Below are 26,056 nucleotides of genomic sequence, written 5' to 3'. Positions count from 1 at the left end.
ATTGGAGCATAGTTGCTTTACAATGTTGTTAGTTTCTGCTGTACAACAAAGTGAATCAGCCACACATATACATATATCCCCTCTTCCTTGGATTTCCTTCCCACTTAGGTCACCAGAGAGCACTGAGTAGAGTTCCCTGTGCTTTACAGTCTATTCTCATTAGTTATCTATTTTATACATAGTAGTGTTTATATGTCAATCCCAATCTCCCAATCTATCCCCCCCCGACCCTGATATGCATAAGTACAAATTAGATTCTTACTGTATGAAAAAAAAAAGCATTTCTTTAAAGATCAAGCTGTTCTGTATTTATATATGCTTCAATATACACACAATCTTTCACAAATAAACCTGTATATAACAAGAAGTAATTTCTATGTCTTGAACTTTTAAAAGAAAGCAAATAAAAACAATACAAATGTATCAGAATGTAATTTTCAAAATATGTATACATGGGAATTCCCTGGCGGTCCAGTGGTGAGGACTCTGCACTTTCACCTCTGAGGGCTCGAGTTCAATCCCTGGTCAGGAAACTAAGATCCCACAAGCTGCATGGCGTGGCCAAAATATATATATATGTATGTAAGTATGTATGTATACAAAGTTAGCAGTTAAGACTTTTTTTTTTTTTTTTGCGGTACACGGGCCTCTCACTGTTGTGGCCTCTCCCATTGTGGAGCACAGGCTCCGGACGCGCAGGCTCAGTGGCCATGGCTCACGGGCCCAGCCGCTCCGCGGCATGTGGGATCCTCCTAGACCGGGGCACGAACCCGTGTCCCCTGCATCAGCAGGTGGATTCTCAACCACTGCACCACCAGGGAAGCCCAATTAAGACTTTTTAAGCTACTATTTCTTGAGAACCTACTATATGTTTGGCTCTATACAAAGGGCCTCATGTGTGTTATGCCATTTAATCTGCACACTGAGTTATTCTTTTTTTTTAATCACTGAGAATATGGAGGTTTATAGAGGCGAAGGAACTTGCTCAGAGCCTTCTTTGGAGCAGGTGACCTAGTTTGGATTCAAACCAAGGTCTGTGTGATTGCAGAGCTCAACTCTTTCCAGCATACACATAATATATTATAGAGCAGGAGCTTCCATGTCCCCATGGCCTAAAATGCCCAAGGTCATTCAGCTTCTTGCTGTCTTCTGTGAACCATCCCATCCTGATTAGGCACCTGGCTGTGCATTCAGATCAGAGGAGACCATAAAAGCGAAAGTATATTATAAAAAGCTGGTCCTTAACTATGTCTTTGGACTACTTTCTTTATCTCTTTTTCTCCCCTAATCTCTAACCAGACACTAGGTTTACCAGTACCACGTCATGGCATTAATGAAGACAAAGTCATAGAACCCAAATGGTGATAGAACTAGGAGGGACATTAGAAATTATCCAATCCAATGCTCTCAGTTCACAAATGAGGAAACTGAGGTCAAAAGAAGCTAACTTGCCACAGTCACGTTATTAGTTGATGCAGCCTGACCTATAATGAAGATCTCTGATTCTTTTTTCTTTTTTTTTAAGATCTCTGATTCTTTACACTAACCATAGTATAAGGAATTTCCTCCTAGGAGATATTTGTTTAAATTTCTTGGACAAGACTTTTTCTATTATTAAGTAATATTCATAATGAATAAACTAATAGTAACACTCCAGAAAGGTTTAAAATGAAAAGTAGAAGCCTCTTCTTTCCTTCTACCTTCTAATCCCATTTCATTCCCCAGGCATAACCATCATTAAGCTTCTTGTATGTTCATCCAAAATTGATCTATATATGTACATATATGTGTGAAGTAATTTAAATATGGAAGTACAAAAATGATTCATCTCAGACTGATGTTTTCCTCTATATAATTTAGTCAACAGTCATATTATTGCATAAAAATATGCAAAGGGAGAAAGTAATATTGCAACATATCTGTAAGTTTGCAAAGCTGTGACTACGATGTTCTCCTTAGGTACAGCTCACCTGTTTTCCAGGTCCGGCATGCTTAGGTTTCTAGCAGCAAAGCACATTTTGAGAGGGATGACCTTCCTGTCCTTGGTGCTGTTCTGGTGTTTTGGAGAACCGGAGTCCTCACTGCCACTAAAGCTTGGTGACTGGGGAGCTGCACCTTCCCATGGCAGATCTGATACTAACGATGGCTTCTTGATATATGGCGTCACTTCTCGGATGAATTTAACTATGAACAAAAATCAAAGAAGAAGGTTAGTATTTTTGCTTCCTGTGAAAAATAACAACTGAAATATATACATACACGAACTATCTGGCATGAAGTGAAAAAATACACGAAGTTAAAGAGCCAGCACACAGAATCTCAGGATTGGAGGGTGCTTTAAGAGCATGTAATCCAAATGATATACCACTACTCTATCCTAAAAACTAACTTCTGAGTCTTTGCATATTGTTGCTTCTGCTTAGGACTCCTTTCTCCCTTTGTTGGCCTGGCCAACTCTACTCAAGAGTCACCTCCTCAGCAGCCTTTCCTGTTCACTCTCTCCAGGGTATTACCATTACTCTTCTGTAGCAACTTCTAAGCACCCTGGGTTGTAATCCCCTGTTAATACTTCAGTTCCCTGCTGGCTGCGAGTTCCCCAAAGGCAGGGTTTACAATTTTTTCAATCTTGGTGTCTAAAATCCAGACCAGTGCCTACTCAGTAAATGTTTGAATAAATGAGTGAAGGAAAAAATGAACAATTAAATACCTGAATTATCTCAGTAGTTGGCCATCATGAATGAATCTGGATAGATTCTGTACCTCCTGAGACAGCCCCATCTAGCTTTAGACAACTCAACATTTAGAAACTTGAAACTTCCACCCATTGGTTTGCTGACTACAGAAGCCATATAGAACAAACTTAATCTCTTCCACATGAGAACCCTTCAGATATCTGAAGACTGAGATGATCTCCCTCTTCTCCAGACTAAGCTATGTATCTCTACTTCAATTCAATTCAACTCAGTCAACATTTTCAGCTACCTTCCAAGTATCAGGCATTAGGCTAGCCACTGAGAATACAAGAGCAACTTAGGCATGGACCCTGCCTTCAAAGAATGCCCAGTCTAGTAAGGGAGACAGCTTTGGAAACGAACCATTATAGCTTTGAAAAACAAGTACAAAAACATAGTCAAAAACAAAGTATTTCTATTAACAGTAGCCCCAAATTAAGATATAGCTTTTAATATATGTGAAACGTTTTTCTTTTAAGTTCAATTTTAAGACATATAAAATACTTCTTTTACCTCATTCATGACTGGAAACTACTATCATTTGAAGCACTGTGCTCTTATTTCAAAAACTAGATAAACTGAAGATTATTAAATCCTTTTTTAGTAAAATCTTAAAAAGCATTAAAATGTCAATAAATCGTTGAATGTAGATAAATCGGTCACCATTTCCTCTTCTAACATCAATATATGTTACATCAGTAATCTACCTCCTCTAAAATTCCACTGTGGTAGGTCATTAGAGTAGTATCATGGGAACTGAAAAACTAGAAAGATATGATCATTATCAATGCTTATCAATGTCATAATAGCTAGTATTAATATTTTATAGCATTAGAAGCTTTACAAGCCTATGAAACTTTACTAAGAAATAGATTACTAAATCTAAAAAATAATCAGCTATGTTTCTAAAAACATAGCTAACAAGTCTTTAGAATATTGTTTCTTTTTTGAATAGGTAATACATGCATATAAAACAAAATTCAGGGTTTCTCTGGTGGCGCAGTGGTTAAGAATCCACCTGCCAATGCAGGGGACAAGGGTTCGAGCCCTGGTCTGGGAAGATCCCACATGCCGAGGAGCAACTAAGCCTGTGCGCCACAACTACTGAGCCTGCGCTCTAGAGCCCGCGAGCCACAACTACTGAGCCCGTGTGCCACAACTACTGAAGCCTATGTGCCTAGAGCCTGTGTTCTGCAACAAGAGAAGCCACTGCAATGAGAAGCATGTGCACCGCAAAGAAGAGCAGCCCCCGCTCGCTGCAACTAGAAAAAGCCCGCACGCAGCAACAAAGGCCCAATGCAGCCAAAAATAAATAAAATAAATAAATTTTTTTAAAAGGAGAGAAAAAAACAAAATTCAAAAAGTATAAAAGGTTTTATGATAAACAGTATGTATTTCTAGCAGCCCAATTCCCATCCCTGGAGGCAATTACTGTATGGTCTTCCAGCAACAGGTTAAGCATGTATGAAAATAGACAAACATACGTGTGTATATACATAAATACACACAATGGTAGTATATTATGCTTACTGTTTCCACATCTTGCTTTTTTAACTTAGTAATATTGATGATAATCTTTTATAAGCATAGCATCCTACCACTCACTCTACATGATATGGTGACAGAGAGGCCTTTGGAATCAGACCTTGTTCAAATACTAACTACTAACTGTGCTTGCTACTTCAGAGCTATGTGACCTCACTTGACAGTCCTGAAGTCCTCATCTATAAAATGGCAGTAACACTAAGCAAGTAAAAATTCTAGGCACATGCTAAACATTCAATAAATAGTAGGCGCCTTTCTTCTCCTTCCCTAATTTAAAAAGCTAGAAAAGTTAAAAATTTTAAACAGCAATCAGAAGAGGCAACATTATTTTCCTATAAGTTATTCAAGAAGATCTGCTGAAGTTAAGCATAATTCTAGAAAATATAATAATGCTAATGCCAACATTTAGAAAAAGTTTGTGTGTGTTTGTATGTGTGTGTGCTTTCTATGTATAGTTATAATATGTGTATTTCTAGGTGGAGAGAGTAAAAGCTAACTGCTTCAGGTCACCAAGGAGATTTTTTTCATCCTAGAAAAAACGAGCAGGGGCGCAACCAGTGTATCCTTTGAGCAGTTGACTCAGGCATTTCAATACATGCTTTAGTTTAGCTTTGTGCTTTCAAGAGAGAATTAGATCACAATAATTTTGGCAGAAATTCTTACAGTTTCTAGTCACTGCCAATGGCAGAGAGTTACTTTTTAAACATTTATGGCAGTATACTAACTTTTGGGCTACCAATTGGGGGAAACTAAAGACATTCTAAATGACTACTCCTGAATACTACAGTGGTTAGAAAAGCCTGCTTTATGATATACTCAGAAGCTTGTTTGATCACAGAGTAGCATCAGTGAGTTGATTACTACACATATTTAAATAAAATAGACATACACACATAGCCTATTGCATGGACTTATTAAAAGAGCAATGAGTTTCACTTGAGTTGATGACAATGGCACCCATACCCCCATCTAACTGGTTATCCATAATGGCTGGAGAACCATAAATAGACATCTGTTTCTAATTTACCTGAGATTCAGGAAAGGTGAAAAGTTAAGTGTGCTCTGTCTGAGTCCTGTTCTTAGACCTCCCCTGTTGCCACAGTGCATTAACCTGGATACCCGGCAGGATAAGCAAAGCCTCTACACCACCACATGGCATTCAGGTCAACTCAGAAACCGTGATATGGGGACTTCCCTGGTGGTGCAGTGGTTAAGAATCCGCCTGCCAATGCAGGGGACACGGGTTCGAGTCCTGGTCCGGGAAGATCCCGCATGTCGCGGAGCTACTAAGCCCGTGTGCCACAACTACTGAGCCTGCACTCTAGAGCCCGCAAGCCACAACTACTGAGCCTGCGCACCTAGAGCCCGTGCTCCGCAACAAGAGAAGCCACTGCAATAAGAAGCCCGTGCACCACAGTGAAGAGCAGCCCCCACTCGCCACAACTAGAGAAAGCCTGCACACAGCAACGAAGACCCAAAGCAGTCAAAAAGAAATATAAATTAATAAATTAATAATAATAATAATAAAAAACGTGATATGGGACTTCCCTGGTAGTCCAGTGGGTAAGACTCTGTGCTCCCAATTCAGGGGGCCCGAGTTCAATCCCTGGTCGGGGAACTAGATCCCACGTGCTGCAACTAAGACCCAGTGCAGCCTAAATAAATAAATAAATAAAAATAAAATCTTTACATAAATTTAAATAAAAGAAACTGTGATATATTTCAGAGTTATTTCACTTTTCCTGATAGTTAAAGATCGTCCTCAAAATGCTTAAACTCTGATGTTTATAGTATTTTAGCTGTTTAGTTGCTGAAGTTAATCTTTCTTTTACGCACTGCTCGCTCTTATTGAAAATGAAGGGGGTTCTCCCCCACCCTAAAATCATCACTATAATCCCTTCTCTTTAGTGACAACAAACATATACATGTACTGTACACACACCTGGAAAGACATCTGCGAAGATTTTCAGCAAAACATCAATAGTGCCTAGAAATATGCATAGGACTGCCTTTGATGAGCCCATATCATTTATACAAAAAACAAAAAAACTTATTTAAGAAAGGAAGAAAATTTATTCCGAAAACTTGCTCAAACTTTAAACATGGAACCACCTTAAACTAAAACCTTGCTGAACCTTCTAAAACTATAATGCACGGGATAGGATCCAAGATTCAACTGATTCTTACTGAATTCCATGCTCTAATGAATAAGGTTACAGGGGTCCATGTATATTAACAAGGTACACTGCTATCCTGGTTTGGGGCATTAGGCAGCATCTGATTTTAAACTGATGCCATTTATGTGGCTTTTAAAAGCTTATCCAAAAGATACTTTACAGTGCAGAAGTAGCCTACGGCTGTAAACACAAATATTCTGGTATATCAATCACCTTCCCTTATAAACATCAATCTCTCATATAATCATTATTTTCCTCTCTAATTTCTAATGCTTATCACTTTCTTATCTCTTCAAGTGACCTTTACTATGAGTTTAAGTGAAACTAAATGGATCAGACAATGTATGGAGAATCGTGCCAATATTTCCCCTGCTTTTGCAAACAAGTTTGTTTCTGATCTATCTATCCTTAGGGTGGAAGAGCTGGCTTTTCATTTGTCTCACAAGTGAGTTACGATGACATCACTGTTCAAGTATTCTCCCAAGAAGTTTCTCCTTGACCTCATCCCAAGCTCCTCCCCCAAATCAAGAATCTGATAGATGGCCACCAAAAGCATTAGGGAGGAATTACTTTATTTTTCATAAAAAGCCTTTTACATTCTCAACTTGCAGGTGTCTTTCAGCTCAAGTCTCTTGCCATTTAGGGTCTGAGTAGGCTGCACAGTCTAGGTTTTGGTGATGTAAACCCTATACGTGTTCAGAGTGACTCTGGTTTCATTATACCTTTCCATTTTAAAGTATCAATAACATTGCACATTCTCTAACTTATTGAGCTCCTGCTATGTGCCAGGAACTGCTTTGGGAACCTAGAATAATATATCCATGAACAAAACACGCAAAAATAAAAAAGGATAAATGTAATGAATAAGTAAATTATATTCTAGAAAAACAAAAACTTACATTCACATAAACTTATGTTTATATATGTTCACATATATGACTGTTTTTTTTATCAGCTCTATTCCTAGTGCCCAAACTGGAAACAACCCAAATTTCCTTTAATGGGTGAATGGATAAATTGCAGTACAGCCAGGAACAGAATATTACTCGGCAATGAAAAGGAAAATGAGAGGCATCCCTGGTGGCGCAGTGGTTAAGAATCCGCCTGCCAATGCAGGGGACATGGGTTCGAGCCTTGGTCCAGGAAGATCCCACATGCCGTGGAGCAGATAAGCCCGAGAGCCACAACTACTTAGCCCACGTGCCACAACTACGGAAGCCCACGTGCCTAGAGCCCATGCTCCTCAACAAGAGAAGCCACCGTAATGTGAAGCTCACGAACCACAACAAAGAGTAGACCCCGCTTGCCGCAACTAGAGAAAGACTATGCACAGCAACAAAGACCCAACGCAGCCAAAAATAAATTAAAAAATAAAAAAAAATTTTTTTTTTAAAAAAAGGAAAATTAACTGAGCAACTTGGATGAATCTCAAAGGCATTATGCTGAGTAAAAGAAGCCAGTGTCAAAAGGTTACATACTGCATGATTCTATTACTGAAAAGACAAAAGTGTATGAAGACAGGCATGGGGAAGGTGTGATGAGTTTTTTTTGAGCGTAGAACTAGCCTATATCCTTATTGTGGTGATGGTCACAAGAATTTACACATGGGTTAAAATTCACAGAAGTGTATACCATATGGGACGGGAGCCAATTTTACTGCATAATTTAAAAATTAAAATTAAAATAAGTAAATTATTGGGGCTTCCCTAGTGGTGCAGTGGTTGAGAGTCTGCCTGCCGATGCAGGGGACACGGGTTCGTGCCCCGGTCCGGGAAGATCCCACATGCTGAGGAGCGGCTGGGCCTTGTGAGCCATGTCCCCTGAGCCTGCGCGTCCGGAGCCTGTGCTCCACAACGGGAGAGGCCACAACAGTGAGAGGTGTACGTACCTCAAAAAAAAAAAAAAAAAAAAAAAGTAAATTACATAGTAAGTTATGAAAAATTTAGTGTTATGGAAAAGGGTAAACAGTAAGGGAAGGTAGATCAGAGTGCTGCAAGGGGGTCAATTTGCGACTGTAAATAAGGTGGTTAGGTGAGCCGCCTTATGAAGACATTTGAGCAATGACTTAAAGAAGGTGGGGAGTCAGTCAAGGGAATATTTGGGAGAAGCATTCCAGATGAGAGAAAAGTGTTAAATTAAGTAAGGCCAGTGTGACTAGCACAGGGTAATAGAGGGGGAAAGAGAGAAAAGAGGGGCATAAGGGTAAAGGGAATGGGAGGCAGCTCATGTAGGTCACTGTAAGGACTGTGGCTTTTATTCTGAATTGGGAAGCCATTGGGAGGTTTTAAGCTGAGCAGCGATATAATCTAACTTGTATTTTAATCATTCTAACTACTTTGTTGAAAATAGAGTGAAAGAGGGTAAGGGCAGAAGCAGGAAGACCAATTGGGAGGTTATTAGAGGGGAGAGATTATGGTAGTTAGACCAGGGTGATAGGAGTGGAGGTGAGAAGGGTCAGATTCTCTACTGAAGGTAGATCTACTCGGATGCCCTGATAGACTGGAGAAGGGGGGTTGATTTATCCTTAGGGTGGATAAGGGGGCTGAGGAGAAGAGAAGGAAGAGCAAAAGGGACAGGAGACCCACAAGAGACAAGTCTTCCATAGAAATACCAGCCTAAATTAGTACCAAGTTTACCCAAACTGGAAAATGCCTTGTCTTGATCTTACTCTCCCTGACTTGGTTCCTTCCTCTCTTCACCACTCCTTGAAAATAAAAACTTTATGCCTGCTGTTTCTATTTTCTTCTTTTGCTCCTTAATCTCTTCTGAATAAAACTACATTCTAAAGACTAGCTCATGTTTTCTTACTCACCCAATCTAAAGGCCCTTTTTCTCAATCCCTATTCTTGACCATTCCAACATCTGACAATACACTCTATCAACTGTTTTTACTCCTCCTTTCTGGCCATTTATTTTCTAATGCCTGCTTTCTCCTCCTAGCCATACAGTGTATCTGTTCCCCAAGGCTCTGATTTTAGCACTTTCTGCTCACTTTATCCTCTACTCTCTAGCAACTTTTTTTTTAATATTTATTTATTTGGCTGCACCGGGTCTTATTTGTGGCAGGCAGGCTCTTCAATTGCGGCTCCAGGTCTCCTTAGTTGCGGCATGTGGGCTCCTTAGTTGTGGCATGTAAACTCCTGGTTGCGGCATGCATGTGGGATCTAGCTCCTTGACCTGGGATCGAACCCAGGCCCCCTGCATTGGGAGTGTGGAGTCCTATCCATTGCGCCACCAGGGAAGTCCCTCTCTAGCAACTTTCAGTGCTGGATCTTTAGATTTAACATACATCTCGAGAACCAATTTCATTTGTTGGCCCTGATTTCTTTCACCAGAGTGCTGCCCCAACCCTTCAAACTTAACATATGCCCATGTGAACCGATTTTCATTATCTTTAATCTCCTCCTGTGTGCATTGCTTTAGTTATTAGCATTAGCAGCACCATCTTCCTAGCCACACAGTGGCTAAACCAGTAGTGTAGCAAGTCTGGTGTAAAGTCCAATAATCTGAATTTTATTAAAGCTCCCCCAGGTGGTTGATTCTCATGCCCATGATGCTTTGGGAACAACTTCTCTAAACCTTTGTAGACTCCTCCCTCTCCCTAGCCCCCACATCCAATCAAGTGCCAAACCATCTCATCCCACCTCTGCAATTTTTCTCTAATCTACCTACTTCCCTCAATTCCCACTACCGACATGCTCTGGATCACCCAAACCACTGTAATGGCCCCACTTTTTTTGGTAATTGTGGTAAAATACATATAACATAAAATTTACCATTTTAATTGTTTTTTACGTGTACAGTTCAGTGGCATCAAGAACTTTCACACTGTTGTGCAACCATCACCTCCATCCATCTCCAGAACTTCTTCATCTTCCCATACTGAAACTCGGTACCCTTTAAACAATAACTCCCCACTCCCTTTCCCCCAGCCCCTGGCAACCACCATTTTACCTTCTGCTGGCCTTATCCTTTCCCCTCAGATAATTACACTGGCAAATACTGAAAAGAAAACGAAAACAAATATAAAAATTCCTGACTCTACCCCATCTCCTTCCACATGTTTTAGTCCTTTACTTAACATGGTAACATACATCTTCCCATGTTAAACAAACTCTTCATAAGCATCATTTAAAAATAGCTATAGAGCATTCCATTGTGTTTACCATAATTTATTTAGGTGTTCCCTAATTTATTGGGCACTTACTTTAAATAATGCTATAATAAATATATTTTTCAGGAGAGAAATTACTGTGTCAAAGGAATATTTAAGACTCATGATAAATATTGCAAATTTCTCCCCAAAAGGATTATACCATTTTATACTCCCACCAGCAGTATATGAGCATGTCCACGTCAGTAGACTTGTCAACAGGAAGTTACCTTATTTAAAACAATCTTCGCTATTTTAATGGGTGAAAAATGGTATGTATATATGGCAACCCAATCTTAATCTGCTTCAACAAATACAGGATGTTATTATTTTCTTCTCTTTAAAAGCAGGAAATTCATGTCTCTACATTTTTTTGTCTGAAGACACGGGAGGAGTGATTTGTGAGTTATGACAGTGAGGAGTTACAGAACGATCACCAGAACCTTAAATCTCACACAGATTTGAGCAATACTTCTTTGGATTTGCTGTACTAGCATTTCCAAAGTCATACTTAATTTCCCATTATTGCCTTATCATTTAACTCTGTGAAGTTAGCTCCTTTTTTCTTGCTAGTCATCAGGAGGAAAAAATCCCCAGCAAAGAAACCAAGCATGTCCTCAGAAGCTGTACATGTGCTTATGTGATTTCAATGTTCTGCTTCTTTTTTTTTTTTTTTTTTTGGTACGCGGGCCTCTCACTGTTGTGGCCTCTCCCGTTGCGGAGCACAGGCTCTGGACGCGCAGGCTCAGCGGCCATGGCTCACGGGCCTAGCCGCTCCGCGGCATGGGGGATCTTCCCGGACCGGGGCACGAAGCCGTGTCCCCTGCATCGGCAGGCGGACTCTCAACCACTGCGCCACCAGGGAAGCCCCAATGTTCTGCTTTAAAAACGTAACTATAGTTTGTGCTTGTCCTGAGATTTTCAGATCACTTCATTACCCATCTTTCCTTCTCCACATCACTCCAAGGCCTGTCCAAGTCAATAAAAATAGGAGATATATTCTTTCTGAGGATCTCAAATTACTACCAAGATGACATGGAGAATTCAAGTTTCCCTTTAAACCTCTTAGCTACAGTGGAATAAATCCAAACAAACCAGAAATAAAGTATCTCTGAAATTTGTCCCCAGCAATTAAAATTTCAGGATTTTAAAATTATGGCCCTTTATAATAAATTTATGCAAACTGGCAAAAAAAGATATTTTTTTGGCCTCAATCAAATTCCAACATGGATATCTATTACTTTTATTCAAAAGTATTAGCTTTCATGCTTTTATGTATTCAAACATAGAACAAACTAGATTGAAATAATTTGGGTCTTTGGACTCTTTACTGTGTAATTTCTCCTTGGTAGTCTTCTTCAACTACTAATCTTATATGGTAAAACCAGTTGTGGGTCATTTATAAAGTAAATATTTAAAAAATGAATTTAAAGTGATTTTCTTTGGAATGTTTCTTCAAACTGCAAAAGAATATGCAAGCTTTTCAATTTTTTATTAAAAAATAGTTTAAACACCTTAGGTTTGCATTTTTAAATGTTTTTGTAAGGAAGACAGCTACCAGCAGATTTCCCCGTGGAAACTGCTAAATAGTAAGTATGTGTGTTTAGAATCCTTTATATAACTAACCCATAAACAGGAGACACTGCATTTGAAAAATTACTTCAAATTACATATTTTTCTTTTCCTTTTGGTGTTGAGATTTATATTTATTTCCTATGACAGATCTCTGTTTTTATAAGTCAATTCTACTTTTAGTACTTCTCCCTCCCCTGAAAGGAAGTACTGCTTTATGTGAAACAATGGTCCAATCTGTTTCATACCCTTCTTGCTTACTTCAAAACATACAAAGCAGAGAACTGTTGACAACAATAGAAAAGTCTTGACCATCTATAGGATTAGAAAAAATAGAAAGATAAAGACTTTAATTTCATTTTCACTAGAGTAGAGGCAGTGAGAAAGGCAATTTGCATAAGGCTGCTTAGGAATAATTTATATTGCTTCTTAGTCTCCTGCTGAAATATGAAAGCAGAGGCTAGTTTTGCTCTGTTGTTTTTTTAATAAACCCTATCAGATTCTTAAAAACATCGTAAAATGACTCAAACTCTATAAAACCAAAGGTAAAACTAAGGGTACCAGAGTTGCTAAGTGAAAAAAGTAAGCTCTCAGTTTTATGTTTTAAAAAATTATATAAACATTTGTATGTTCATAAAGTACTTAAGAAAAATATGCCAATTCGCACCAGGGCATGGAAGCAACCTAAGTGTCCATCGACAGATGAACTGATAAAGAAGCTGTGGCACATATATACAACTGAATATTACTCAACCATAAAAAGAAACAAAATTGAGTTATTTGTAGTGAGGTGGATGGACCTAGAGTCTGTCACACAAAGTGAAGTAAGTCAGAAAGAGAAAAACAAATACCATATGCTAACACATATATATGGAATCTAAAAAAAAAAAACGTTCAGAAGAACCTAGGGGCAGGACAGGAGTAAAGACGCAGACGTAGAGAATGGACTTGAGGACACAGGGAGGGAGAATGGTAAGCTGGGATGAAGTGAGAGAGTGGCATGGACATATATACACTACCAAATGTAAAACAGATAGCTAGTGGGAAGCAGCCACATAGCACAGGGAGATCGGCTCAGTACTTTGTGACCACCTAGAGGGGTGGGATAGGGAGGGTGGGAGGGAGATGCAAGAGGGAGGAGATATGGGGATATATGTATATGTATGGCTGATTCACTTTGTTATAAAGCAGAAACTAACACACCATTGTAAAGCAATTATACGCCAATAAAGATGTTAAAAAAAGTAAACAAACAAAAAATGCCAATTCGCTAATAATGGTTATATCTACATTGCAATTACAGTGACTTCTATTTTTGAAGTTAACTATTTCTACAATGTTTGAACTTTTAAATAATAAGCATATGTTCTATTAAATAATAATATTAATTTTAAATATATGCCATCAAATAACAAAGAAAAACACAGATTAGAACATAATTTCAGAAAAAGATTCAATAGCAGAAACAACGACAATGGGGGAAAAGTCACTATTCAATAAATGCTGAAAGAACAGTGGGGTATCAGTGTGCAATTGTCTTATATCTGTATCTCACACCCTACAATGCATTTGCTAACCTACAGTTGATGCCCTTTGGATAATTTTCGTAAAATCACTGAAGTGTAAATACAGAGCAACAAATTTTAAAGTCAAATGAATCTCAGTTCAAGTCTTGATATTACCATTTAACTTTTGAGAGGTTTGAAGCACATAATTTACTTGTCTGAGCCTCAGTTTCCATATTTGTTAAACATTGAATACCACCTTCAAATGGCTGTTGTGGGAATTAAATGAGATAATGTATGAAAAGTGCCTAGGCCTGTGTTTGAGTGTTGGAAGTACTGAATATCAGTGCGTATTTGAGTGTACAATTAATACAATATACTCTGGACAAAGTATAGTAGACAGAGGCTAAGATATGAAATTAAATAGACCAAATTTGAATTTCAGTTCTGTTAATTATAAACTTAATGATTTGGACAAATAATTTAACTTTTCAATCTCAATTTCTAATCCACAAAACTCTAATACTAACCCTAATACCAACTGTCCTGAATAACTGAGAGGATTAAATAAGATTAACTGATAAAATAAAAGTAAACTGGTTAAGAGAGCCTGGAAGATAGCAGGCATTAAACATACATAATCTACAGAATGGGATCATTATGCAACATCAAAGAATATCTGCAAAGGGTAGTTATCTCCAGAAAGACAGCAAGTCAATTGTTCTTTGTCTCCCCTTTCACAAAAAGACCAATTTTTGACAGCACATAGCCTTCTTCATTTATATTTCTGTAACATTCCACATATCACTATTAAGGCACTTCTCATATGTCACAGTTTCTGTTTTGCCCGTCTTTTCCATTTGACCAAGGGTCTTTGAAGGGATTAAAAGTCAAGACCACAAAAGTCAACGATAATTACAACACATCACTTCTATACTGCTTATCTATCCATGGTTCTTCACTTTTTCTAGTCACTCCTCAGAACTGTGTTGCAGTCTGTGCAGGGCTATTTAAGGTCCTGAATACATTCTCTTGCACATTCATGAGGCAAAATTCTTGTATTTTTCTAGCACACATAAAATCTTTCTATGACTCTGGCTTGACATTACACTTGCTTCCAACCTTTCAGAGCAAGTTTTATCCCACTCCACATGACATCACTATAACAATATGTATACTTAGTTTTAGCACAAATGAATGTTACACACTGATCAAAATTTGGCAGTATAAAGTGTTTATAGCAGAAATCACTAACATACAGAAGATGAATTGTAAATATTGGTTGGATGAATTATGAAAAATTCTGTCACAAATATAGACATATTTTGTAATCCTAATTTCCCTGTCCTGGGGAGATCATGAGAAATATTTATGGCATGGGTAAAAAAATCTAGTTAAAAACTGCTGCTAATAGGTCTAGATTAAAGATTTTTGCAGATATTTGAATAAAGGGTCTGTCTGTGTTCAACACCATCATCTGCTTTTTGAATAATATGTGGGACCTGGTCACTCTCACCATAGACTGAAGGTTATCACATACATCGTATATGAATGATCTTTGTTCAGGTTCTCTTCAGCTAAATTTGTTATTAGAACATATCTGTCATTAGAACAAAATTCTATTTAATAAACTATATCTACTTAAATACATGGTTTATGGATGAGCAGTTTGCTCTTACAGTGACATAAAAATTTAATCTTATTATAAGGAGTCAATAATATATTAAAACAGTTATTCTACAGGTAAAGAAAATCCTTGTCTCACAAATCCAATGTATATACTTTTATCTATTCCTGACATAAATGATAGGAAACAATTTTTTACTCTTAAAAAAAACTGTAATGTTTCTCCCTCTTCAATAACAAAGAACTCTCTCCTATATGCAAAGCATGTAGGATATTTAAAAAGTTTAATATACAGACTGTGTCCTCAAGTTGTTCAGTTGAGATGGAAAAGGAAGATATGTACCCTCCCCCCAAAAAAAAGACCAATTAATAAAGGAGAAACGACAAAAGGTAATATGTGATAAATGCTATAAAAGAAGTATAAATAAAATGTTACATGTAATTGGATGTAACAACAGCAGACAAAATGAAATAAATGAAAAATACTTAATAAAAACACTAATAATGTTTTTCCACTAGACCAAGAAAAAAAAAATTCTAGCAGTTTAAGCACAAGGAAATCCTTATCCGTTGCAAAGTGGATGTCCCGGACTAGCTGGATACACCGGATGGTTTGTTTTAGATCAGCACTCCAAGTGATAAACTATAGACGGAAACAGAATATTAACCCAGCACAATAGCTGTGTTCAAGGGGTCAACAAGCACTCCATCCTGAACATCCAGTCAGTTACCACTGGGGAACAAGAATACCATCCAAGTTTCCCTCTCTTTAAACACTTTGTAATTTTTCTTATTGTACAAAAGAACTGCTATTAGTAACTGCCAAGCTTTTGTTGTTACTAGGGATTTTCTGACCAGATTGGCAGAATTAACTGAGTTCAGGAAGAGGAGAAAAGACAAAGATGTGTTCATGTTCTTTCCCTCCTCATTCTTATATAACACATGACTAAGGAGTTCAGCTGTAGTGGACTGAGAAAGTGCACAGTGGACTGAGAGTGCACAGAAACCAGCTACTGTACTGAATGTTAAGCAACAGTGTAATGAAATGCACTGGTCAACCCACAACAAATTACTGTTTTCACTTATAATTTGTTTTATTACTTTTTAAAATTAAGAGGTAATTTTTAAAAAGCTGGAACAATTTGAACATCAAAAAAATAATAGTGGTATGGCATTATAAATATCCACAAGTCCACACTGATATAAATTATTGAATAAATAAATAAATGGGAGAGATGGAACAGCTCTTATAGAAGAATTCCAATTAGGGGATTCCCTGGCGGTCCAGTGGTTAGGACTTTGCGCTCTCACTGCGGAGGACCGAGGTTCAATCCCTGGTCTGAGAACTAAAATCCCACAAGCCATGCGGTGCAGCCAAAAAAACAAAAAGAAGTATTCCAATTAGTGTCATGGGACTTTCCTGGTGGCACAGTGGTTAAGAATCCGCCTGTCAATGCAGGGGACATGGGTTCAATCCCTGGTCCGGGAACATCCCACATGCTGCGGAGCAACTAAGCCTGCGAGCCACGACTACTGAGCCCACATGCCATAACTACTGAAGCCCGCACACTCTAGGGCCCTTGTGCCACAACTACTAAGCCCACGTGCTGCAATTACTGAAGCCCGCGTGCCTAGAGCCCATGCTCCACAACAAGAGAAGCCCGTGCACTGCAATGAAGAGTAGCCCCCGCTCGCCCCAACTAGAGAAAGCCCATGTGCAGCAACGAAGACCCAACGCAGCCAAAAATAAATAAAAAACTTAAAAATAATAATATGTTTGATTGTACATAATTTTTAAAAAGTATCAAAGGAATGAGAAAAAGAGAAAATCATCATTAGAACACTACAATAATAACTGTTGCAGGCCAGACCCACTGACAAATGCTAAAATTAGTGAAAAGTTTAAAGAATAAAGGGTGAAAGTTTAAATAGTTAATAGGATACCTGCAGTCTCAACAAATCTCCCCCAAGATATTTATTAATTACAAAAGGGAAAATAGTAACTTTATGTGGAGAAATTCAACAGTAATCAAGTTTACATCACTAGTATTAAGACATATTGATGTCATGCACCCTACCCTCCCATATATACTGAGAAGGATATATCACTTCTGTAGTATTCTTGCTCAAAAAAATACATAAGCTCTGTGTATTCATGATAAACCAAGAGATAAATCCAAATTGATAGACATTTTGCAAAATGATTCAAATGTTTCAAAATCGATTACCACAACAAGGTTAGTTAACACATCCATCACTTCATATAATTGCAATTTTTTGTGTGTGGTGAGAACAGTTAAGATCTATTCTCTTTGCAACTTTCAAGTATATAATACAGTATTGTTAACTATAGTTACCAGGTTGAATATTAGATCCCCAGAACTTATTCATCTTATAACCGGAAGTTTGTACCCTTTGACAAACACCTTTCCATCTCCCCTGCTCACTTTTACTTTTACTTCATTCTTAACGAGTCAGAGTAAATTTGAGAGGTCAGAATAATGACAAAACCAAAGAACAGTGTCATTCTAGAGGTATCTACATTTAATCCCAAAATTCCAAGACAAATATTCTTGTCAAATAATATTAAGTAATATTATAGAGCAGCTTTGGATACGTGAAAATTTGCCCTTGCAATTGACAGCCAATTTGTGTCAATATTAGCTTCCTATAATCAGTAAGAGTGCTTACCGTGAGATTATATTTATCTTCATACATGCTAAATCCACCTCTCTCCTGGAGACTATTCTAGGAAAGGAGAAAGATTCACCAGTGTAGTAAGTACATTTGAATCATAGAGCTAGAGTCAATATAGCCTAAAAAAATTATCATATTTGAGAAGATTAATGAAATAGCTATCAATTTCAAGTGCATTATGTTTGGCCCCCTATACACACACGCAGCCATCCAGAGTGTCCTATGAACAAATACTAACCTAAAAATAGCTAACTTACAAAATTTCCGAGATAGAGGAGACCTTAGTGATAATTTTGTACAAACTGTTCATTTTTAAAGATGCTAAACTGAAACCCTATGAAAAATGAGGCTCAAAGAAATCAGAAAACTTCTTGCAAGTCACAGTCTGTGGCAAAGCCATGGCTAAAAACCCATGTCATCTTTTCCTGAATACATCCTTAACTTTCAGTTAGGTTTTTGAGATCGTGGAAAATCATAAAACACTATTTGTATAGATTACTCAGCCGCCAGTACAAATGAGTCATCACTCAAACTTGCTCACTGGGTCTGTATAGTTAAAAAATGGAGTAATCAGGTCTTATCTAAGATTAACATGATAATCTCATGTGTGTGAGAGCAAGTGAGCACTTCAATTCACGTTTCAAGAATGGGAAAAAAGAAAAAGGGCAAAATACGATGCTGGCTAACAATCTCACAGAAGGGTACATTTTATTACTATTACTTTGCCATTAGCATATTTTAAAAACGCAGGTCAGAGTCCTTTCACCCTGTGGTAATTCACTTTTTCTATATCAGACACAAGACTTTAAAATTAATAATCAGGGATCAATATTTAACTCCCTAGCCTGCCCACACTGAAAGCAAATGGTGCTCTCTGAGCCCTCAGCAGCACAGAGGAGACTGAACAGTCAGAACCATTGTTTCCTTCCCTGCCGTGGGCATGGCAGCAATGGCATGGGGACAGGGTGGTTGGAAGAGTGGCACGGTAGCCCCAGCCAAGTTAAAACTAAATATAAAGCTAAGATAAGAATACTATTTTTCAAAAGAAAGTTATTACTTTTTGGAAGAGACTGTGCTTCCGTGTGTCTATCCATTCAGAACTTACATCCATACTCGTGGCTTAATTCCATTTCTTTGCATTTGTTTCTTTATATATAAAATCATAAAACCTATCCTTAGGGGGTTATTGTGAAGATTAAATAAAGTATGGAAAAGGATTTTAGAAATTACAAAAGCCATACAAATTTGAAACATTACTATTATGACCTAATACAGAACCTAACAATCATTTTCACCAGTTTCAGAAATTAACACAGCACATGGCAAAAAGCACGGGCTCAATAAGCGTTTGTTAAATGAATTAGTGTACAAAGTGGTTAAGACCTCCTCCCAAGGAGCATTACCATATAATGTAATGGATTACATGAGGCGGGAATTCAGAAAAATGACCACTGTGCCTTTCTGAGTCTGACCTAAACATGGTGGAGAACTACTATGAGGGTTAATGAGATAAAGCTCACAGAGCAGACCAGGGGTCTTAGGAAACAGGCTCCTCTCAGCACCACCATCCCTGAATGATGAATAAAATACATCCCATGTCTTCAAGAAGCTCTAGAGGACACAAATATTCAATCACCTTCCTCACTACTCATTTAATGTTCAAAAACAGAGTTAAGTGTTTTATGTGTATAATTTCATTTAACCTCATAATAACCCTATGAGATAGGTACATTATTACTCCCATTTTACAAGTGAGGAAACTGAGGTCTAAGAGAAAAATCTTGCCATGTGCTACTCTGCCATTAAATAGCAAAAAGAAAGACCAACCATGTAAATACTACTATTATTTTACCAATGAATAAATAATTACAACTTAGTATATTAAGCACTATTACAGAACTATATATAGAATGTATTATACAAAGTAATAGGAGACTTGATCACTGAAAGATAGCAGAAGTGCCCCAGGCAGACAAGGTGGAAGTGAGCATGCCTGGCTGGGGTTATAGCATAAAGTCGAGGACACGAAACATTCAGAGAAAAGTAAGTAGTTAGGAAAGGTCAGAGTGCAGAGCTCAATGTGAAAAGCTGTGATCTGTTCTCGAAAGGTTGTTGATATTTAGTTAAGGGTTATCAGATACCATGAAAGGTAGCCCTGACTGTTACGGATTATTCCTCCTTAAAGAGCTACCAAGGTAATTATACAAAAGAAAATAAGTACTCTAAAAACTGTAAGACTTTTCCCCTCAAAGCAGGGCTTGAGATCACTACTGAAACACAGATCACAAACTTCATAATATAATGGATAAATGTATATTTTTTAAAAATTGAGTTAAAGAAAGGATACAACATAGATCTCGCTCATGCACTATACACATCACTTGCGTTGTGAATAGGACATTAGTATAAGCTGTGTGCTACAGAGCTCCTGCCCTCAAGTAGTAAAATGTAATCAGGTCAAAGGGCTGTCTGTTTGCACTCTAAAGATACCTGCACAGGATATCTCAAATTTGGCCCTAGCCTAATCTACGAACCTATGTAAAAAAATAACAAAAGCCACATAGGAAACCTTTTTCAGTGCAACTTGTTTCTTTATTTATTTCAAGTTTATACTGAAGAGTAGCTAAAGAATGATTTAACAGCATTAGGATCTTTACATTTGAAATGGTTAATTAAACAACCTTAAAAAAATACACATACACACACACAACTATTGTTGACATTTATACTTAAGAAAACAGAAGTTGTTTCTCTCCAAAGTATCCCAGAATATTCTCCTAAGCACTGGTCCAATGAATGTAAGATTTCTTTTTTTTCTTCTTCTTCTTTTCATTGCTTTAAAACAACTTAACCTTTATTTTAGTTTATTATTTATTTATTTGTTTTGGCTGCACCACACAGCATGCGGGATCTTAGTTCCCTGACCAGGGATGGAACACACGTCCCCTGCAGTGGAAGTGCGGAGTCTTAACCACTGGACCGCCAGGTAAGTCCAACCTTTATTTTTTTATTACAAAAGTACTCTGTAAATATTTTAATATTATAGAAGCACATAACATAGTAGATGAGAGGGCTCTGTGAAACCTCCCTAAACAGAATCATGTCTAGGGAAAGGTGGAATCTTTAATTTTATATATTTTCCTATTGATTAGGTTTTTAAAGTATTTGATTATTTTGTGATAAAAATCTATTGAAAGTAATTAAATAGGGCTTCCCTGGTGGCGCAGTGGTTGAGAGTCCGCCTGCCGATGCAGGGGACACGGGTTTGTGCCCCAGTCCGGGAAGATCCCACATGCCGCGGAGCGGCTGGGCCCGTGAGTCATGGCCGCCGAGCCTGCGCGTCCGGAGCCTGTGCTCCGCAACGGGAGAGGCCACAACAGTGACAGGCCCGCGTACTGCAAAAAAAAAAAAAAAAAAATTAAATAATAAAAGTGCAGCCCCTTTCTAATTAACAAATGCTTACAGAAGACATTTTTCTGTAGAGAAATTGGAGATTAATTACCTACATTTTGCCCAAATAGTATTATTTACTGGAGAAATGAGTAATAATGATTGCTCAGCAAAAAGTTAAAAGGTAGGAGCCAAGAGTGGCTTCCCATACTCCCAACACTCCCTAACGACCATAGTTTAAATGGTTGTATTTAAGTATTTTTAAGAATCATTATTATTAAAAACTTCAGTTTTATTTGAGGAAAAGTCATTATCCCACCTTTTCCTCCCTTAAATTCACCTAAAGTTACTAGAACCTTAAAATTCTTTTGGGTGGATCACTAGGGAGCCAAGTGGGTAAAATCTGAAAGAAGTAGGCTGGAAATGCTAGATACTGAGAAGAGGAAATGGGAAAGAAAATATTATCCAATTAAAAGAAAAAGCCATGATGTTGCATCTCACAGACAAGATGCCAGAAGCACCCCCCACCCAGAAGGATCAGTGGGCAAGAGAAGGAAGGAAAGAGGAAAGAGAAAACTGGAGGTCTTTCTCCCTGCCTTACTAGGGGTCTGGGAAATATGAATTCTGGTAACAACCTCTTCCCTGGGATGGGACTGAGGGCAAATGAAGAGGAAGTATTTCATATTACTTCCCTTGTACTCTAAGAAAGTAAATTAGGTCATGCATGTGAGGATTCTCCTTTTGCTAAAAGGTCTGACTCTGTAAATAGCCAATTAAAAATACAGCTGCAGGGAAACAAACTGCATAAATACCATGACCATACGTGAACAACGCAGCAGTAACATCACAAATAATTTCCGTTTCCACTTCCATAAGTGAATTCAGCCCAACGGTCAAACTAACAATTTGAACTAAGTAGAAAGGTAATTTGATGCCAAGAAAGATGTTGTAAACTGAAGAGTAGAAAAATACTTGTTTAAGTCACAGACTATTTAATTGAGATGGATTATTGAAGGGGCCAACGTTGCAAATTTCCATATGTTGGTAGAGCATTGAAAATATCTTGCTTCAGTTTAAGACCGGATGTTCTTAAATATGTTTTAGGTTTCCCAAAGCTTAAATCTGTAGTCAGTTCGTTTAGGTTGTGGGCAATGTATTTAACTTGAGATCCTTCCTTTCCATAGAGTAAAATTAGTAAATCATCTATCCCTGTGAAGAATTTGTGTTTCTGAAAGAATTTTAAATCTAAGCTAGGAAAGGCCTGAGGTGCTACGTCTAAAAGGCATTGTGGCAAAGTCTGACTTCTTAGAAACTACTGTCTCAACATATTTTTCTTTTGAGGAGCAATAAAATTCCACATATGGAATAAGACCTGATGGCATGAATACAACCCAATGAATCTGGTGCCAGGTGGGAGATTTCTGGTGCTCCTAGTGACCTTATGGAAGCATAAGGACCAAGCAGCAATGCTATCTACTTCTGCTTCCTCATACTCCGAGCAAAGGAGGACAGTCCTCACCATTCTCTAGCTTATAAGACAACATTAAGAGAAGGTTCTCAATAAATAACAGATTCCTATTGCAAAAGAAGAAGAAAGAGAAGGAAAAGAAGGAGGAGGAGGAGGAGGAGGAGGAGGAGGAGGAGGAGGGGAAGGGGAGGGGGAGGGGAGGGAGGGGAGGGGAGGAGAAGGAGAAGGAGAAGGAGAAGAAGAGGAGGAGAGGAAGAAGAAGGAGGAGGAGGAGGAGGAGAAGAAGGAGGAGGAGGCGGGAGGAGGGGGAGGGGGAGGAGGAGGGAAGGGTTTGAGGAACTGTTTTAAATGCAAAATGCAAAAATCCAAAGGTTAACATTTTTAGAAATTCCACTAGTGCATCAAATTCACAACCTACATTTAGTATGAATAGTAACCATCACACTATCTTCTACTATAAGCTCTTTAAAGGTAGGAATTTTTGTTTGTTCAAAATAATTCCAACTAACCAGGGAGACATGAGGACTTACTCCTGCCACCTTCATAAGCCTTAGGTGAAAACTGGGAAGGATAAGAACAAGAAAGCCTCTAAGCCAGAGAGAAGAGAGGAAGGAGACAGGGCCAGCAGCTACACACACTTAAACAAATAAGTAACTGCAAAGAAATTTGCCTAGGTCATGGTTGAATTTGATATGCTGGTAAGGGATCACAGAAAGACTGGGAACAAAAAGATGTAGCTAAACATTATAGATATTCAGGTAATAGCCGAAATTATAGGAGCAGATGACCTAAACACTGGGTGTGTACGAGGGAGATGAATCAGGGCCTTATCAGCTCCTACTGCTTTGTTGACCTGCTCCCAAACTAGCTAGCACCCGTTTCTCCAGACAAGCAGAATGAGATCCTAAAACGACTCAGGTATGAAGCATAGAAGGGAAGGAAGATTAACATTGTTTGAACACCTATTATGTGCTGGTTACTTTATATATTTTATGTAACCTTCACAATCATTTGACTGAAAAAGAAACTGAGGCTTAAAGAGTATAAATTATTTTCCCCACATCATGCAGAACTCTAGGTCTGCTTGGTTCCAAAGCCAATGCTATTTCTACAATACAACACAATTATCCACATAGACTCAGTCAGGTGTATTCTGCTCAACAGTACTTTTTCTTGCCCTGGAAGAGAGGCAATGCTGGCTTTCTGATCACGTTACTTTGTTGACCCACAGATTTCTGGACCTTTTACTTTCTACTGGACCATAATAAGCCACTGATCCCTAGCTCTTACCTTGATGATAGCCCCCAGGCTGTGCCTATACTGGCTCATGACAGCTGTACAGCTTACTCCTACTTCTGAGGAGACACTGCTGGGACAGGATCATGAAAAGACATGCATGAACAGCCAGCAAGTTAAAAACATGTAAAAGCAGAATTCTATGGGGGTCAAGACTTCTAATTCTATTATTCTCACTAGTGTTAGGGATAAGGAAAGAGTTCCCAATAGTGGATATTTCCGAAATAATTTAAATCTATGGAATTGTTTTTGTTATTTTGTAGCAGCAGCTTTATCTCCAATTACATTGTGCTCAAACAAATGTTAAAATTCATCTTCCTTCTCACAGTAAATGCTGCAGATTATCGCAATTCACTCTCCACCCAGAACCAGAGAGGGCAAGAGAAACCTGACTTGAGATGAAATATTTTAGGAAAATAAATAGCAAAATTGATCAATCGCACATGCATAATTAAGAGTTTATTGCTTAAAGAAAATGTTTTAAGACAAACTCAAGATTATTACCCTCCAAGTAAGAAACCTAAAATAACTGTTCAAACTTTTTCCTGAAAATCTGAGAATAATTTCAGGTTGGTATTTTTTTTTTTTTGGTAGTGTTCTTGTGGACAATAAACACAATCTAACAGGATTAACATTCCTTCCAGCTGTAATCTGTACCCTAACCTGGTTAATACCCAATGATTCAGCAACTGTTCCCCACCCCCAAATTAAAAATACATTCCTTTCATAAAGAATTTCAGATTTCTTCAAATGGATAAAATGAATACCTTACTAAGCAGTATTAAAGGATTTTACGTCCTTGCCTCCTTAATCCTTTCTATTTTTGCCACTGCCTCCCCCCCCTCCACCGCCCACATTCAGTACATCAACATCACAAAAATAAGTTAGCCTGCTGCTTTAAGTACAGATCTGCATTTAAGAAAGTCTTACAAGTTATAAAGACTGCTACTTTTGGTCCAGTGCATTTTCTCCCATTTATTAGTGTTAATGAGTGGTCCTTCCAGTTCTGTGACATTAATAACATTACAATACTAATACTGTACAAGAAGCTTAAATAAAAGGTAAGGCATCAAAAAAAAATGGTAAGGCATCAAAATCCTTTAACTAATCGTACATTCACATGTAATACTTCATTATGTCAATGGCAACTTTTAGGCCAGGATGCTGTTTTCTTGAATGGAAAATATGGCTTTCCTGAATATTCTGCTTTAAAATCAGGCCCTTGGAGGCCCTGAAGGTGTAATGGGGGGCAATTACAAAAAACCAGAGAGAGATGACTCAGTTTGTCTCAGATTCCAATGACACACCACTGAAGAGGGAACATACGTAAATAAATAGGCAGGAGTAGTGTTTAGTAAAGGGTGTGGTAAAAGTTACAGTCTCCTGCCATTACCCCTCAAAGAGAAATAATGAGAATCTTTAAGGTAGAAGAAACTTACCAGTCAGGTGAGGGCTACATAGAGCAAGGAAAAGTAGTCAATATACAAAAAATCATTTCAAGATGAATCGATTGTAGGTCTAAACCTGAAACACAACCATAAAGCCTCTGGAAGAAAACATGGAGCTTTGTGCCCTTGAAGTAGGCAAAGATTTCCTGGATAGGAAACACAATACTACCTACCAAGAAAGAAAAATTTCAGCTCATCTAAATCCACCGTTAAGAAATTGAGCAGACAAACTACAGGATGAAAAAAATAGTCACAACACACACACCTAACAACAGACCTGTGTCCAGAATATATAGAGTTCTACAAACCAACAACAAAGAGATAAAAAACCCAGTAAAAATGTAGGTAAAAAGACTTGAACAGACACTTTTGATTCCATTCCAATAAATTTCAAGAATAGACAAAACTAATTTATGGTGACAGAAATTTTAAAATGGTTACCTAGGG

The 26,056-nt window shown here is 38.0% G+C and overlaps 1 protein-coding gene across 1 annotated transcript in view; it reads right to left on the bottom strand.

The window, feature by feature from the left end:
- Positions 1-26,056, bottom strand: part of SNTB2 (syntrophin beta 2) — a gene marked incomplete at its 5' end in the record, with an annotated part of 92,455 nt that overhangs the window by 46,604 nt on the left and 19,795 nt on the right. Inside the window, one exon of the mRNA XM_082676545.1 lies at positions 1,971-2,184. Coding sequence (XP_082532671.1) covers positions 1,971-2,184 — 214 coding nt within the window. The remainder of the gene's footprint in view (positions 1-1,970; positions 2,185-26,056) is intronic.

The sequence above is a fragment of the Grampus griseus genome (genome assembly GCF_964374135.1).
Source record: "Grampus griseus genome assembly, chromosome: 19".
Taxonomy (NCBI): domain Eukaryota; kingdom Metazoa; phylum Chordata; class Mammalia; order Artiodactyla; family Delphinidae; genus Grampus; species Grampus griseus.
Note: the sequence above shows the minus strand (reverse complement) of the source record. Positions and strands in the feature narration are given on the sequence as shown.